At 34.8% G+C, this 16,926-nt stretch overlaps 2 protein-coding genes across 2 annotated transcripts; both read right to left on the bottom strand.

The window, feature by feature from the left end:
• Positions 1 to 3,675: 3,675 nt before the first annotated feature.
• Positions 3,676 to 4,503, bottom strand: LOC129945095 (uncharacterized protein K02A2.6-like). Its single transcript, XM_056054753.1, has one exon. The coding sequence runs from the start codon at positions 4,501 to 4,503 to the stop codon at positions 3,676 to 3,678; it is 828 nt and encodes a 275-aa protein (XP_055910728.1).
• A 263-nt stretch (positions 4,504 to 4,766) lies between these two features.
• LOC129945094 (uncharacterized protein K02A2.6-like) lies at positions 4,767 to 6,878 on the bottom strand. Its single transcript, XM_056054752.1, has one exon. It carries the CDS (start codon positions 6,876 to 6,878, stop codon positions 4,767 to 4,769), a length of 2,112 nt encoding a protein of 703 aa, XP_055910727.1.
• Between the last annotated feature and the right edge of the window lie 10,048 nt (positions 6,879 to 16,926).

The raw sequence follows: 16,926 nt of genomic DNA, 5'->3' as shown, positions 1-16,926 counted from the left end.
CTAGTTTTAAGTAGGTAGAAGAGGTAGTTTAAGTAAGCTTTAAGTTTTATATTAAGGACCTTATTTTAAGTAGTTTTTAAGTAAAAATAAAAAAAAGGATCTTGATATTAGTTTTTTTTCAAAATTTTCTAATAAATACAGAAATAAATAAAATTTAAATGAAGTAAAATAGATCTTAGGGCCGAAAGGCATTAGTAGTTAGTGTTATAGTTTAACTTAGAGTGTCCGTATGGGACCATTAAGTTAGTTTTAAGTTATGGATAATTAGGCTAGTTTATGAGTTTTTGTCTAGCTTTCAGATAGGTTTAAGAATGAATGAATAAAAAAAATAGTGCGTTGGACTGTCATGCAAGGGGTCTTGGGTTCAATCCCTGCCTGTTCCACCTTAATTTAAAAAAAAATTAATTTTTGCGGGTACTGCCTCTTGCGAGGAATTGACAAATCCTTCAATCCTTGTCATGAAAAAGTGCTTTCTCAAACTAGCCGTTCGGAATTGGCCTAAAATTGTAGGTCCCTTCCATTCCTGACAACAGTACTCGCACACAGAAATGGTTGAGAGTTGTAAGTCACTAGGCCCTGGTTCACAACGGACTGTTGCGCCACCCCATTTGATTTTTTGAAGGGGAAAAAGTAGGGGGATTCAGGAGATCGTGTAAAATAACAACGCTTGAAAATTGTTGAATTTTATTATCAAAATGCGTGCTCTGTTAAAAAAATTAATCACGCGCTTCTTCGATTTTATGGGTACGTAAATAAGCAGAATTGTCGATTTCGGAGTGAATATCAGCCAAAAGCATTGCATCCAGAAAAAGTTACAGTTTGGTTTGATTTATGGTCTGGTGGCATCATTAGACCGTACTTCTTTAAAGATGATGCCAATCGTAACGCAACTGTGAATTGTGAGCGCTACCGTGAGATGATATCCAACTTTTGTTTGCCCAAAATGCAAGAGCTTGACTTGCATGATATGTGGTTTTAAGAAGACATGCCATACAGCACGCGCAAGAGAGGCGAGTTCGGTGAACATTTTATTTCCCATTCGGGACCGGTCAATTGGCTGCCTAGATCGTGCGATTTAACGCCTTTAGACTATTTTTGTAGGGGCATGTTAAAGCTCATGTCTATACAGACAAGCCCGCTTCAATTGAAGCATTGGAAGAAAACATTGAAGCATTTATTCTCGTACAGTCGCATGGCTTAGCATGTTTATCAAATTGAATTGTGTTTAATAACTAATGCAATTGATACACAGACAACAAAAATTTTACTGTTTTGCATTAACAGGGCCGGATTCGATTCTTGTCACTACTAAGGCATAACACTAGTAGTGGCGTGTATCGAATAGCATTCTGTAGTTTAACGCAATAATATTTTTCGTATAGTCTTCGTCTGTTTTGGTTTTTGTTATTGTTTTATATGCAATGGCTGGAAATTTCAGCGTAGATTATTGTAATACTCGTGGGCTTAGAGCGAATTTTCTTTCTGTGTACTCCCATACTGCTTTAAACAGTCCAGCTGTTTTGGCACTAAGTGAAACCCAAGTGGGTGAGGATTCCGATCGCACTGAATTCTGTATTCAAGGGTATAACTTGGTGCCATTATTCTTTTCTCACCATGGTCTCGCCATATACATTAGGAATGATGTTGCTTATCAGTTTTTGCCACAATATGGTCTCTGCACCAATTCTTTTTTCAATTTTATGTAGTTTAAATTTTCCGTAAACAAGCAAATCATTCACTATTGCTTCCTTTATCGAAGCCCAAATCTAGACAGAGTATCAGCTTCTCGTGAATTTGATGCTTTGTCTGATTCCATCCAAAGAATTGTTTCGTCCTATCCTCGCACTGAAATCGTTGTTACGGGCGATTTCAATGTACACAATTCTTCATGGCTGCAACATTCGGGCCAATCAACACCAGAAGGAGTGTGTGCTGAGATCTTCGCTGAGTTAAACTACCTAACTCAGCTGGTCAACGAGCCCACTCGAATATCGGACGTGGTAGGTCGAGCAGAAAATACACTTGACTTGTTTCTTACCTCTGACCCTGGTAAGTACACTATTAGTATCCTATCTCCTCAAGGTATATCTGACCATTGTCTCATATCAGCAAATTTTTCGTGTAAAAACTCTCCAGTTAAAGAAAGAGCTCCTAAGAGAACCGTTTGGCAATACGAGAAAGCCAGCTGGGACGGTCTCAATAATTACTTCAGAATCTTTAACTGGTCGCTATGCTTCCTCGATAGTGACGTTGACGCCAGCGCTGATATGATCACAAGTTTGAATCTCCTAGGAATGAGAACTTTTATCCCGAATAGAGTTAAAAGCATCAGACCTAACGAAAACGTATGGTTCGATGCGAGCTGTAAAGAGGTTATTAGGGTCAAGAAGGTAAGTTTCGGTTGTTTTAAAGCCAATCCAACTGAGGAAAACCGGAATAAGTTCAAGCAAGCCAGGAAGGCCTCCAACGCCCATATTCGACGGGCCAAATTTTTACATGACCAAAAATTAGGGCAAAAAATACTGCAATGTCCCAAAGGCAGTAAAAATTGTTGGTCATTTGTAAAAAAATATGAGGAATTCTTCCTCTCCCTCGGTTCCTACGCTCGTTGTGAATCAGACTCCAATTATTAGCTCTTAATAGAAAGCAAATCTCTTTGCTAGGCAGTTCGCCACCAATTCAACGCTGCCAGTGAGTGTTATGACTCCGCCTCTACTTGCTCGAGTTAATGATTCTATGGGCCAAATCTTTTTTCGCACTCGTACTGTAGCGAGAGTCCTAAAAGATCTTAACATACATAAATCTGCTGGTCCGGATGGTATCCCCGCTATTGTTCTGAAGAGGTGTTCTTCACCACTGGCAAAAACACTGCGTAAGCTTTTTCATCTGTCCTACTCCTCAGGTCTCGTTCCGAGCGGATGGAAAACCGCATTTGTCCAGCGTATTCCCAAGAAAGGCGAATCTTCCTCACCGTCTAATTACCGACCGATTGCACTTACGTCCCTTCATTCCAAGGTCATGGAAACGCTGATTAGTTATCAGCTCAAGAAATATCTTGAAGATCGAAAGCTTCTTAATGACCGGCAATACGGCTTTCGTAGCAATAGGTCCACTGGTGATCTCATGGTTCATCTCACCGAACAGTGGAACAAACCTTTACATAGTTTTGGAGAAAGTAAGATTATTGCACTAGATATTTCAAAAGCATTTGATAGGGTTTGGCATCAGGCTCTCTTATCGAAAATGCGTGCTTTTGGTATTCATGAATCCCTCCTTCATTGGTGTTCTATCTTTAGAATTTCATAAATAATACACGCTTTTAAGTTTGACTTCAGTTTATTAAATCGCGATGGATCAACCATTCGCGTTGAGTTCTTCTTAATCACTAACTACGCTAAAATACATTACATAAGTAATTACATAAACAAAAAGCTTTTTAGTATAACAGTCAAAATTGTCTGCAATATAACATTCCTCCCTCTTTAATTTAAAGATTTCTTCATAATTCAAAAATAATAAATTTATATTCTTAAGATAATATTTCAGTAGTTAATTCATATTGATTTTATACATATTCGGTAATCAACTAAATATTCTTCTTTATAAAATAAAATCGTAACATTTTATGTGTAGATATACATGTCTTTATATACTTTCCATACATACCTAAATATTCTAAGACGGTTGGAACCGCTCTACAGGTTTTCTTATTCTGGTTGGATATCTTTTACATTCTTCAACCACTATTTTTTCTGAAATAGGTTCACTGACATCTTGTACATAAGACTCTTTGTCTTTGTTAAACGTTGAAGTTTCTTCCTGGTTATTTTCAATTTTATCATCGACTCTTGAGATTATATAATCGTCAACTTCTGATTCATATCTTTCAGGCATTTTATTATTGCTTCTGCAAGGTATAATTTGATCTGAATGACGCTTCCATTTTTCCCCACTATCGGTTTTCACGGTAAATGTAACAGGTTCTAATTGCTCCTCAACTACTGCGTTCACCCACTTATTCCCTGAATTCCTATAATCTCGAACTAAAACTGAATCTTCCCTCTCACATGTCCTTTCTTTTCTCTCTAAATTCTGTTTTATTTTATCTTGTTTTAATAATATGGGTTCTCTTGGATCTGGCCTTAAGAGATCAAACCTGGTTCTGAGTTTTCGTTTTAACAAAAGATTAGCTGGGCTGTCGTTTGTTGTTGAGTGCGTAGCAGTTCTATAATCAAACAAAAACCTGGCTAACGCAGTTTCTGAATCTGAACTTTCATTTTTCTTTAGGAAGTTTTTTACAATTTTAACGGCGCTTTCATCCTGCCCATTTGATGCAGGGTGATACGGTGGAGAAAATTTATGATTGATTCCATTGGAATTCGTAAACAACTTAAATTCATGAGCAGTAAAAGTTCTACCATTATCTGTTACTATATGTTCAGGTAACCCGAATCTCGCAAATACCTCTCGCAACTTAGTATGTTTTGTTTCCATTGATGACATGTTAAAAACTTCGATCCATTTCGAAAATGCATCTTCTAACACCAAATAAGTTTTTCCCCGAAAAGGACCCAAAAAATCTAAATGTAATCTTTTCCAAGCTCCCTTTGGAACTTCCCAAAAATGAGATTTTGACGATGTTTTTTTTTTTAACAACTTCAACATAGGGGCTTCAATTGTTAATAGATCTGGTAAAAATTTTCTATAAAAATTTACCAGCCCTAAGAAAAACTGAAGTTCGCTTATATTTTTTGGGTGTGGCGCTTCTATAATCGCCTTGACCTTGTCTTCATTAGGACAAATTCCTTCCTTGGAAATACGGAAATCCAAAAACTTATTACATCTTTAAAAAACTGATATTTATGTTTGCTGACTGTCAATCCCATTTCATCGAACAATTCACAAATTTTCAAGAGAGTCTCATAATGCTCTTTCACATTATCACCGAAAATCAGTACTTCATCAAAATAAACTCTAACATTTTTAACTTGTCGCAACTTCGAACTGATTTTATTCTGAAAAATGGCTGGAGCTACTTTTATGCCATATGGGACCCTATTGTAAGTCATGTCACCTTGAAGCGTCGTTATCGTGACCAGGTTCTTGGATTCGTTATCCAAAACCATCTGCTGATATGCGTGACTCAAATCGAGAATTGTGAAACTTCCACCAGTTTTTATACCTATCATTAGGTCATCGATTTTGGGAATTGAACAATTTTCGGGAATCAAATGCTTATTTATGGTGATCCGATAATCACCACATATCCTTACTGTTCCGTCTGATTTTAGCACGGGAACTATTGGAGTCCCCCCCCCCCCCTTTGTCTCCACTTTGACCAAGATCTTCTCTCTGAGAAGGCGGTCTAGCTCCACGTTAACTTTTTCTTCGAGTGCTATTGGAAGAGAGCGTGCTGGAACATATTTTGGTTTCGTTCCATCGACTACCCGGATTTTCACTGGACTATCTTTAAGCGTCCCTAACTTGTCACAAAACACGCTAGGAAACTTTTCATACAATTTACCTTTAAATGACTCGCTGTTCCCTATCATTTCTTCTATACCTTTCGCATTACACGTAAATATTGTCTTATCCTGTAATGATATATTGAGTTTCTGAAGCCACTCACGACCTACCAGCATTTGAGATCCACCTGCAACAACAAACACCTTTAATGCAAACACCACCGATCTATATTCTACCTGCAGCTCAATCACTCCAATTGGAGCGATTTTTTCTCCCGTATACGATATTGAAACTAAATTACTTTTCTCAAGAGTACGATGAGAAAACTTTTCGCGATATTCCTTTTCTGAAATGACTGAGACACCGGCACCCGTATCCACTTGGATACATCTCGGAATGCCATCGATTTTTAATTCAATTGAAAACGGATCTACATTTTTGTGACTAAACACCGGCTCACAAGTAAAAAGACTCATGCACTTGTCAATGACCTGTACATTTTCATTTTTATTTTCGGCTATATCCATAAAATTATTTTGCCTTTTTTCTTTATAACAAACTGCTTTTAAATGGCCTTTTCGCCCACATACTACACAATTATAATTCTTGAATTTACAATCTTTATACATATGGTTCATTTTACCACAACATTTACAAGCACTATACCTGTCTCCCTTGCCCTCATTTTGAACGTTTGTATGCTGATCTCCACTGCCAAAGTTTTTGCCATTGTTCTGGTTTCGCCGCAAGTTACTTCCTGTATGTTGCTGCTGTCTCTGTCGATGTTGCTGCTGTCCTGCTCCTCGCCTTTTCATGTTGTCTTGTTTCATAAAATTAACTGTTGCTGATGTTGATGACGTATTACGCATAGCATCTCTTTCCATAAGCTCTATGCCCGTTGCAATTTCGATGACTTTACTGAATGTAAGCTCTTCTTCTTTCTCCGCTCTGAACTTTCGTTTAGCATCTGGATTACGAATGCCACTTACAAAACGGTCTCGTAACTGTTCATTTAAGTTGGTACCGAATTTGCAATGTGTTGCAAGCTTTCGCAAGTCCACAACATATTCTGCAATGCTTTCGCCTACTTGTTGGTCCCGTTTAGAAAACTTCATTTGTTCTGATAGGAAATATGGTGCAGGGTTTAAATGTTCTCTGATTAATTTCACGATCGCCTCGTACGATTTAGATACTAGTGTCTCAGGTGAAGATAGTGTTTTTAAGAGATTATACATTTTCGGCCCAACGCAGGCAAGAAGGGTGCTCACTTTATTGTCGGTCTTAATATTATTTGCCGTCACGAACAATTCAAATCTTTCGATATAATTTTCCCATTCCTCTTCTGCCTCGTTGAATTGGTTGAATGGGCCCGTTATGTTTGTCATAAGCGTTATGTTAGGTGCAACTGCCATTTTATTGTTTTATTGTATTTTGCACGAGCACTTTTTAAATTGTACTTGTATCTTTTAGTTTTTTCTTTAAAACTTTGTACACTGAATCACTTCTTTAATTTTAGTTTTTGACCTCGTCGCCAATTGTTCTATCTTTAGAATTTCATAAATAATACACGCTTTAAAGTTTGACTTCAGTTTATTAAATCGCGATGGATCAACAATTCGCGTTGAGTTCTTCTTAATCACTAACTACGCTAAAATACATTACATAAGTAATTACATAAACAAAAAGCTTTTTAGTATAACAGTCAAAATTGTCTGCAATATAACAATTGGATTAGTAATTACCTTTCGAATCTTCAATACAAGTTGTATTGGATGGATTCAAGTCTGAAAACCACAAAATAAATGCTGGTGTGCCCCAGGGCTCTGTTCTATCTCCAACACTCTTTCTCATTTTTATTAATGATCTCCTGTCTGCAACATCTAATCCAATACATTGTTTCGCTGACGATAGAACTCTTAGCTTTTCATATTCGTTTTCAGACTCACATCCCTCTTCTTCGGATGTGGAACTGCAACGACAAAATATGATAAGCTCATTAAATTCCGACCTAAACAGCATTGTACAATGAGGAATAAAAAACCTCGTGGAATTTAATGCTTCGAAAACGCAATGCTGTCTTGTATCGTTAAAACGAAATATACCTCCCCTGCCATTATCCATAAATGAGACTTTCATCGCGGAAACTGAACATCTCGATATTCTTGGTATGTGTATCACCAACCACCTTTTGTGGAACGATCACATACGCGATGTCGCCAAAAATGCCGCAAGATGTTTGGGTTTTCTAAGGCGATGCAAGAAGTTTTTCTCCCCCTCTGATGTGGCTGTTAATTACAAGAAGTATATACGTCCAAAGCTTGAGTATAACTCCCATATCTGGGCTGGTGCTCCTGCAACTTACTTAAGCCTCTTGGATTCAATATTCAGGAATTCAAAACCAATATGCACCGACATCTCCTTTCAACCCCTCTCTCCCTTTCCTAGTGCTCACACTGTGTCTACATAATAAGGGTAATATATCCCCTTGAGTGTGCGCTTATTATAAAAAAAAGGTACCGGCCGAAGTGTTGGAAAGAGTACGCCAACATTGTCATCATCAGTCAAAGTCAACATTTGCATGAAATAATCTTCAATTATTAAATTGTATGGACCGTACTATCGATTCAATTGAGGCTTTTATGCATTTTTCTGAATTGTATGTGTTTTTTTTTTAAACTTTCTTATAGCTTTAAAAAAATCTCCCATTATATGTACATTTAACAACAAATAGACAAAAATCTGTCTCCAGTTGTCAGTTTACTTCTAGATGGTGTGGAAAACAACTTACCTGAACGATGAAACTCTCAGCCCAACGCCAAAATAAGAGTGCTTTTGAACTATAGCTTCAAAGTGACGAAACCTCCCAGGTCTTCTTGAGAGAATACATCATTTTTGAACGATGATCCTATAAACTTTTATGCAGACGGATCAAAAACGGAGGATGGGGTTGGTGGAGGCGTATACTCAGATAGACAAACTTAAGTCTCTCCTTTCGTCTACCCGATCATTGTAGCGTGTTCCAAGCTGAAATCCTGGCTATAAAAGTAGTCCCATCCTGGCTTAGAGAAAACGTTATACGAGTATCAACTAATGATATACGCATCTTCTTGGATAGCCAAGCTGCGTTAAAGTCCTTAGACTCTGTCTCCACTAACTCACTAACAGCCCTAAATTGTCGATCATCTCTTACGGAGATGGCTACACAGTTCAACATTCACCTTTTCTGGGTGCCGGACCATAGAAACATTCCAGAAAATTGCAAAGCTGACGAACTTGCAAAAAGCGGAACAACTTTACCTCTGCTGACTCACAATGCTCTAGCATAGGTATCCCCTTAGCTACATGTAAACGCTTTCTAAAGCAATAGAAACAAACTTCAGGTGGAATAACACCACCAGAGGATATCTAATAATGATTAGGGACACTCTCCACTTTTTCGTTCTGAGTTCATATTTTAAATTAAGGCTATGTCACACAAACACGAGAAATAGATGGTAGTAAGAATTGTTACAGTGTAAAAGAGAAGTAATTTTATTTAGGTCTTATAAATAATGTTTTACATATGTGTAACGCTTAAATATTTATGCTTATTGCTAGATTTTTTCATAGTTGCATTGAAATTCTTAAGGCTATGGTATACTCGAACTCGTATAAAAAACTTTACAATAAAGTTCTTATTTTGGTTCTTACAGCAATTGTAATCAAATTCATTTTTAAAATATCAAACATTTTCATTTCAAAGTTATTACAAAAATATAAATTTGGAAAATTAGTTACATATACATTTTTGTTCGAGGCTCTCTAATGCATCTAAAAAATATTGCTGTGGTCGTGTTAAATTCACACCATCAAAGTCTGTGAATATGGAGGAAATATTAGGTTGCTGGCTCAGTTCCATTTCACACTTATGGCTTTGGCGGTATTTTTTCAAAATATAGCCCGCAAAATAATAAAACGCATTTTGACATTTTTAAAAAACGGCCTTCTGAATGCTTTTGCTTTAAATTGAAAACATCAAATAGTATGTCAATTTTTTCAATATAAATTATAATGTAAATACCTGCTGAAACGATTGAACTTATCGACTGAAAAGCAAGTCTGACACGCATCTTCTGAAATTTGTTTGGGAAAATATGTTCATCAGTCTGTTTTGGAGCCATTTTAAATGCAGTTATTTTGTTTTTTAAGTAAAAATCAATTGCATCTATGTGATGAAATTACACCAAAAAGAGTTCCAAAGATGAGGGGTGTCATACATGTAATAAATTTTAGTATTTTTAACATGAAAGAAAGGTTTTTGCAAAGGAATGCCTAGAAGTCTATTAAGACCAGTAAAATTTCCACCTCGGTCTGAAATTACAAGCCTTTGCTTCATTTTAAGTTCAATCAATTCTTTAACACATTTGACTACGATTTCCTTCAATGTCTCGGCTTAACAAGAGAAATTGTCAAAGTAATACCCAAGTAACTGATTATAATTTGCAGCTAAATGTGTTTTATTCTGTCCATCGTCTTCCAATCCTATTGTTGCCAGAATTAACTTTTTCTTCTCGACCGCATGCCAATCTCTTTAAATAATGTTTACCCATATTAATTTTTATTTTAATAAGATACACAAGATACACCCTTTATTTAACTCACTGAAACGCTTCCGCACAAATAATTACAATTCAAACCAGACGCCTTTAAAAATGCATTGTGAAAAAATGTAAATGACGTTTTAGTGTTACCAGCTGTTTTAAATACGTACTAAAGAAGTAAAAAATACTGTTTCTTATACTACGCTAAACATAGCTTTATGTTTTTAGAAGAACAAAACAAAAATGAAGTTGCAATTTTCAAATTTCAGAACAATAAATTTATTTAAAAATTACATAAGAGGTATAATTTATTATTATTTATAATAAAAAGCACAGCAAAACCACTCACACACATGCGATCAAACTGGATCGCCTTTAAAAATCCATTAAGAAAAAAGATCTCATTTATGTATATCATACGATCGAAGGTGTATGTATGTGTTGGTGTTGGGAAAACCGATTGTGTATATCTTTCTAACATTAGGTATGTCAGGTAAGGATTAAAATGGATACATTTGACCTGTTTTCACTTATAATAATTTGTTGTTTTGTTTTATTGTTCATTTTTAATTGTATTAGTAGGTGTTCCATTTGTGTAGAGAGTGTCCCTACTCATTATTAGATATACTCTGAACACCACCACCTGTTTAGCGACAAAACTAATTTGTCCAAATCTTAGCGCCAGGAACTCAAAACAATTAATCTCTCTGAGTATATTGCACATTAGCTACGTTATAAACTGACTGGGCACTACTTAATGCTATTCGACTTGGAGGCCCTGCAAATAATTTGTGTAGGAGTTGCATGGACTAGGAGGAGGAAGAGACAATCTCTCATCTTCTGTGCACACGCCCTGCCTTATCACAAAGACGTACCTTGGAGACTACTACTTCAACGATACCAGCGATCTAAAAAATTCTGACATTATTTGTTTCCTACGCTTCATTCGGAGCTACAATTGGTTCGACGAGTTAAGCTGATCAACTGATCCATGTGGTAGCACAACGGACCATACTTTGGTCTAAGTGTGTTGGACTTCCCAACCAACAGCCACTTTAACCTAACCTAACCTATGTACCTACAACCGTTAGAAATAAAATGGAACTATCTCTGTTGAAGATAGAGAATTAATAAATTAAACTATGTCAAATTTACAGACGGATGTATTTCAGGCACTCTAACTTGGCTATAAAACGATAGCATACATTCTGAAGTACTCCTATTTTCCTAATTATTTTGCAGATCAAAATACATTTTAGAAAAAAAAATATTTCAAATCAGATATGTAAATGGTGTTGAAAGTTCAAATTAAGAAGCAGTTTAGGTTTAAAACGTTTTCGAGTAAAAAACGGCAGGGCAGGTCACTGCCATTTTATTTTCTTCTGTACCATCTGAAGACTAAGACGTTAAACACAAAGCTGTTTCAATTACACAATATACATATATCGAAATGAACATAATTTTGCGTAATATTATCTCTTTACGCAATTAATGCTCTTATGACGTTGGATGAATATCCTTATTAAAAAAAATAAAAAAGAGGCTGGGATGCGACCCACACTGATAACTTCCCATCCCGTCTGTCGATTTGACTTGCTTAAAAGTTTGTCTACTCGTATCAATTTTTACCAAATTTGAGTACTATTTTTTGTATATTTTATTTTTAATGAAAAAAACGGATTGTTGGATTTTTATATAAAAATTACTGAATATCGAAAACAATACAATGAAATAAAATAAGTTTGAAGCCAATATTTTTAATTTTTGAAAAGCTATTTGAGTCGAAAATCAATTTTTTTAAAATTTTGTGAATTTTTTTTTAGGTTTTTAATTTTTTGTAGAAAAAATTTCAATTCGATTTTTTTTTCAAAATTTTACTGAATGTTTTACAATTTTTGAAAAGATATTTGAGTCAAAAATCAATTTTTACTAACTTTTATAAATTTTTTTTTAGGTTTTTATTTTTTATAAAAAAACTGTCAATTCGATTTTTCTCAAACTTTGTCCTAGTGTTGAAAACAATATTTCTTATAAATAAAAATTAATAAGAAGCTATTTTTTCAAATTTTTGAAAAGATACTTGAGTCTTAAATCATTTTTTACCAACTTTTGTTAAATTTTTTTCCGGTTTTTAATTTTTTGTAAAAAAAACTGTCAATTCGATTTTTTTCAAAATGTTACTGAATGTTGACAACAATATTTTTTGAAAGATAAAAGTAAATTAAAGCCAATATATCAAAGTTTTGAAAAGATATTTGAGTCGATTAATTTTTACCAACTTTTATTAATTTTTTTTTAGGATTTTATTTTTTGTAAAAAAACTGTTGATTCGATTTTTCTCAACATTTTTCAGAATGTTGAAAACAATATTTCTTATAAGATGAAATAAGATTGAAGCCCAAATTTCAAGTTTTTGAAAACATATTTGAATCGATATTCAATTTTTACCAATTTCAAGTAATGTTTTTTTGGATTTTTATTTTTTATAAAAAAAACTGTCAGTTCGATTTTTCTCAAAATGTTATCAGATGTCAAAAACATTATTCTTCGTTGCACAAAATTGTTTTGGAGGTGACAAATTTTTTTTTCAGTTTTTTTACTTGTTTGGTATCACGTTACAGTTTATTATATAAATTTTAATTCAAGTCTCTAGCGTTTTCGGTTCGAAAGATATTTAGGGTTAACCAAAATTTTCACCTTTTTTTCAAACTGCTATGGTAAAAAATCACCCACGCCATTTTCTTGAGAGCCCTTTCTGCATTTTTCTGCCTTATTATCTGTACAACAAAATTTATTTGAAAACGATATCTCTTCTGGTTCTTGAGCTATGGACAACGAAAAACGAACGTACGTACACACGCACGCACAGACATCTTTCTGAAAATCTTTTATTTCGACTCTAGGGACCTTGAAACGTCGAGAAATGTCAAAATTGACAAATCGGACCCATTACAATAACTTCCTATGGGAAGCTAATAAAGATTTATTTACAACAAAAATGTAAAGGTGTGATTTACTTGTGTCAGAATAGACCACAAATGTTGGGTTTCGTTCGAAGATATGTTTCTTTTGTCTGAAACATATCTTTAAACAAAACCCATTTTATTTGATTTTCTAAACACACGTCATTGTTACTCCACGTATTGCCCAAAGGTGCTTTGAAGTTTTTGATAATTTATTAAAATGTATAATTACAATTAATAAACTCAATTGTCGTCGGTCTTAATTGTCGTATCCATCAGGAGTTATCGACCCCAAGCCTTCTACCCAAATATTTAGATGTGTTTTACATTAGACCGTCAAGCACAGATTCTTTTTTCAGCCGCATGTCAGAAGATTTAACCATTTCTGGAATTGCTGATACACTAGGATTTTCTAACATTGACGAAGCAATTTCAACTTTTTATAGGATCCTTAATTATTGTTTTGAAAAAAATGTACCGATAAAGAAATCAAGAAATACAAGCTTTAGCCATCCTTGGTACACGAAAGAATTGCGTTTACTGCGTAACAAAAAAATAAGGCATGGAAAACGTATCTCAAAACTCTGTCTCCAGTCAACTTCTCTTTTTATGTTGAACTCTTTAACCAATTTAAATCTCGTTCTATATTTTTATATGCTTGTTATGTTACTGATATGGGCACCTCTTTGAAAGAGAATCCTAAAAAAGTTTTGAATTTTGTAAACTCAAAGAAAAATCAGATGGCTTTTCAGTTAACTTCACTTACAAAAACCTTTCGTTAGATAAAACTTTTGATATCTGTAACGCTTTCGCAACGAATTTCCTTGAGTCATTTGTTAATAGCCCTCAAGAAGTTGATGAAGTATATTTTCATAATCTTCACATTTTTTTTCGGAAACTAGCGGTAGTCACATACCTGTGCTACAGAGTACAGTCCTTGATCTTTTATCTGCGTTGAATAATGACTGCTCAGCCGGTCCTGATGGTATTCCCCCGATAGTACTAAAAAAGTGTAGTAATGCTTAAGTTGAACCCCTTACGTTTTTATTCAAACTTTCTCTAAAAACAGGCAAATTTCCCAGTATATGGAAGATGTCAGCTCTAACACCAATTTTCAAGAAAGGTAACAAGTCGGATATAAGCAACTACAGGCCCATTGCAAAGCTTTCTTGCATTCCTAAAGCGTAGCATATTTTAGTAAAAATATCATTTGCAGACAGCAACATGGTTTTGTGAAAAAAAGATCAACCGTTACTAATCTCCTCACATTCTCAAACATATGTTCAAACGCTTTAGAACAAGGTTTTGAAGTTGCCTGTGTATACACTGACTTTTCTAAAGCTTTTGACCAACTAAGCCACGGAATTATTTTATTTAAACTTAAGGCTCTTGGTTTTCCACCATTTTTCTTAGCTTGGATTAAGTCATACCTTAAAAACAGATCCTACGAGGTAAAATTTAGAAATTGTCATTCTGAACCTTTTGTTGCTCAATCTGGTGTTCCCCAGGGAAGCCATCTTGGCCCTTTTCTGTTCATCCTGTCTATTAACGATGTATCGTCGAGTCTACGCTCAAGTGAACTTCTCATTTTTGCTGACGATATGAAGATTTTCAAAATAATAAAGTCCAACCATGATCGTATTCGTTTACAAACCGACATTGATAGTTTCACATTTTGGTGTGGGAAAAATAGCCTTTTACTCAACCCTTTAAAATGCCAGACTATAACTTTCACTAAAAAACTAAACAGTAACGTATTAGACTACTGTATATCACAGCAAAAACTCTGTCGTGTCTCCACATTTAAAGATGTAGGTGTACATTTCTGTTCCAACTTAGAGTTTACACATCACATTAATTTTATTGTTAATAAGGCAAGTTCTATGCTTGGTTTTATAAAACGCTGGGCAAAGGAGTTCAATGATCCCTATGTTACCTTTTCTTTGTATAATTGCCATGTTCGTCCTCATCTTGAATATGCTTCGCAGGTATGGACTCTCTATTACGAAATTCATAGAAAACGTATTGAATCAAATTAACATAATTTCATCCGCTTTGCCCTAAAAGGTCTTTCTTGGGAAGATCCCTATGATCTGCCTCCCTATGAACATCGTATTCTACTTCTTCAAATGCAATCTCTCCATCAAAGGCTTGTTAATAATGACTTAGTATTTTTTCATCAACTCATTAATGGTGAAATTGATGCACCTTATTTGCTTTCTTGTGTACATTTGAATTACCGGGGCGGAACTCATCACCTGCGCACATTTGATTTTATGCATATTGACTTCCATAGAACTAACTATGGGCAGATTGAAGCTTTAAGTCGAATGAGCATTTTATATAACTTAAACTGTTCATCGATAGATTTAATTTTAAATAAGGTGGGATTAAAATCATTGTTAAGAACCAGTGCTCCACTATCGTAAACGTTCTCATTTTATTTTTTGTTCTGTAATAGTTAAATGCTAATTTTGTTTTGTATTTTGTGAATTTTTCTGAAATTCTGAAGTGTAAAAAAAAAACCAACAATGTGCAATGCTTTACGCAACTACATCTTTTACTAACATTTTCATATTTAAACCTTATTTTCCAAAACATTTGAAAATGAGCAGCATTGGTCGCATTCACAAAGCTAGTGGCTACGTAGTCAAAATTCAACTAGCTTTGTGAATGCAAAACTACACTACAAAGCTAGTCAATCTGAAACTGTCATATTATTGACAAATGCAAATATATAAAATAAGAAATATTTTTGATTTGATAACTTTAACTTATCTTTTGTGTTTTTAAATTCAATAAAATCAAATTTAAGACACAATTTGAATGATTTATATTTGTACTTAATTACTGAACGATTTATTTCATTTTGAATTCGTTTGTCTTTACCGAGCAGCTGATTTTGAAACGTCAAAATCATTCTCCACTAACTTTGTAGCCGAATGTTTTACACTACGTCGGAGGGGAAATTTCAACTACTTTTGTAGTTAGATTTAGCCAATCAGAATCCCTTGACTACGTAGCCACTAGCTTTGTAAATGCGACCATTGTTTTTGCCAAAATAGCTACATACAGTAGCGAGCAAAAAAAATGCAAACAGTCACACCAAAATCAATTATTATTGCTTTATCTTTCGTAACGGTAAAATTTAGTTTTCCCGTTTCGGATATGTGTACTCATTGTGTAGGCATTCTGTTTATAATAGCAATATGTAATTGGTCTCTCTCTAGTGTTTGCAAATTTACATTTAGTTGGAAAAACATAATTTTACTGAGAGCAAAAAAAATGCAAATGGCAAATATGACTAGGAAGGTAGGTACATAAAATTTATTCTTTGGTTTCAATTAATTAGAATATTCAATTAATAGAAGCAACTATCGATTGGATGCAAAAAAGCAATAATTAACGCTGCTAACAACGGAAGATTGATGCAGGATATCGCTTTGGAGTTTTGTGTAGCAACATCAACAATATCGCGTATTATATCCCGATATCGGGAACAAGGGGACATCAATCGCAAAGTGGGAAGTGGCCGTCCACGCAAAACAACTTCCAGATTAGATCGTGAGATCATAAGGCAGGTTAAAGTTAATCCCTTTAAAACTGCAGTGGAAGTTACTCAGGACATAAATGAGCATTTTAATGTTAACGTAGGGGTACACACAGTTAGGCGACGATTAGTGGAGTCAAAACTGTATGCAAGACGACCAGCTAAAAAACCATACATCAGTTCCATCAATAGGAAGAAACGGCTAGATTTTGCAAAGCGCCATATGCATTGGACAAGTGAGCAATGGACAAGAGTTTTATGGAGTGATGAGAGCAAGTTCAACTTGTTCTCGTCAGATGGCATTAGGTACGTGCGGAGGCCCCCGGGACAAAGGTACAGCCCTAGATATCAAGTTCCGACAATTAAA

The sequence above is a fragment of the Eupeodes corollae genome, chromosome 2 (genome assembly GCF_945859685.1).
Source record: "Eupeodes corollae chromosome 2, idEupCoro1.1, whole genome shotgun sequence".
NCBI classification, from domain to species: domain Eukaryota; kingdom Metazoa; phylum Arthropoda; class Insecta; order Diptera; family Syrphidae; genus Eupeodes; species Eupeodes corollae.
The sequence above is the reverse complement of the archived record's forward strand: the minus strand, read 5'-3'. Positions and strand labels throughout refer to the sequence as shown.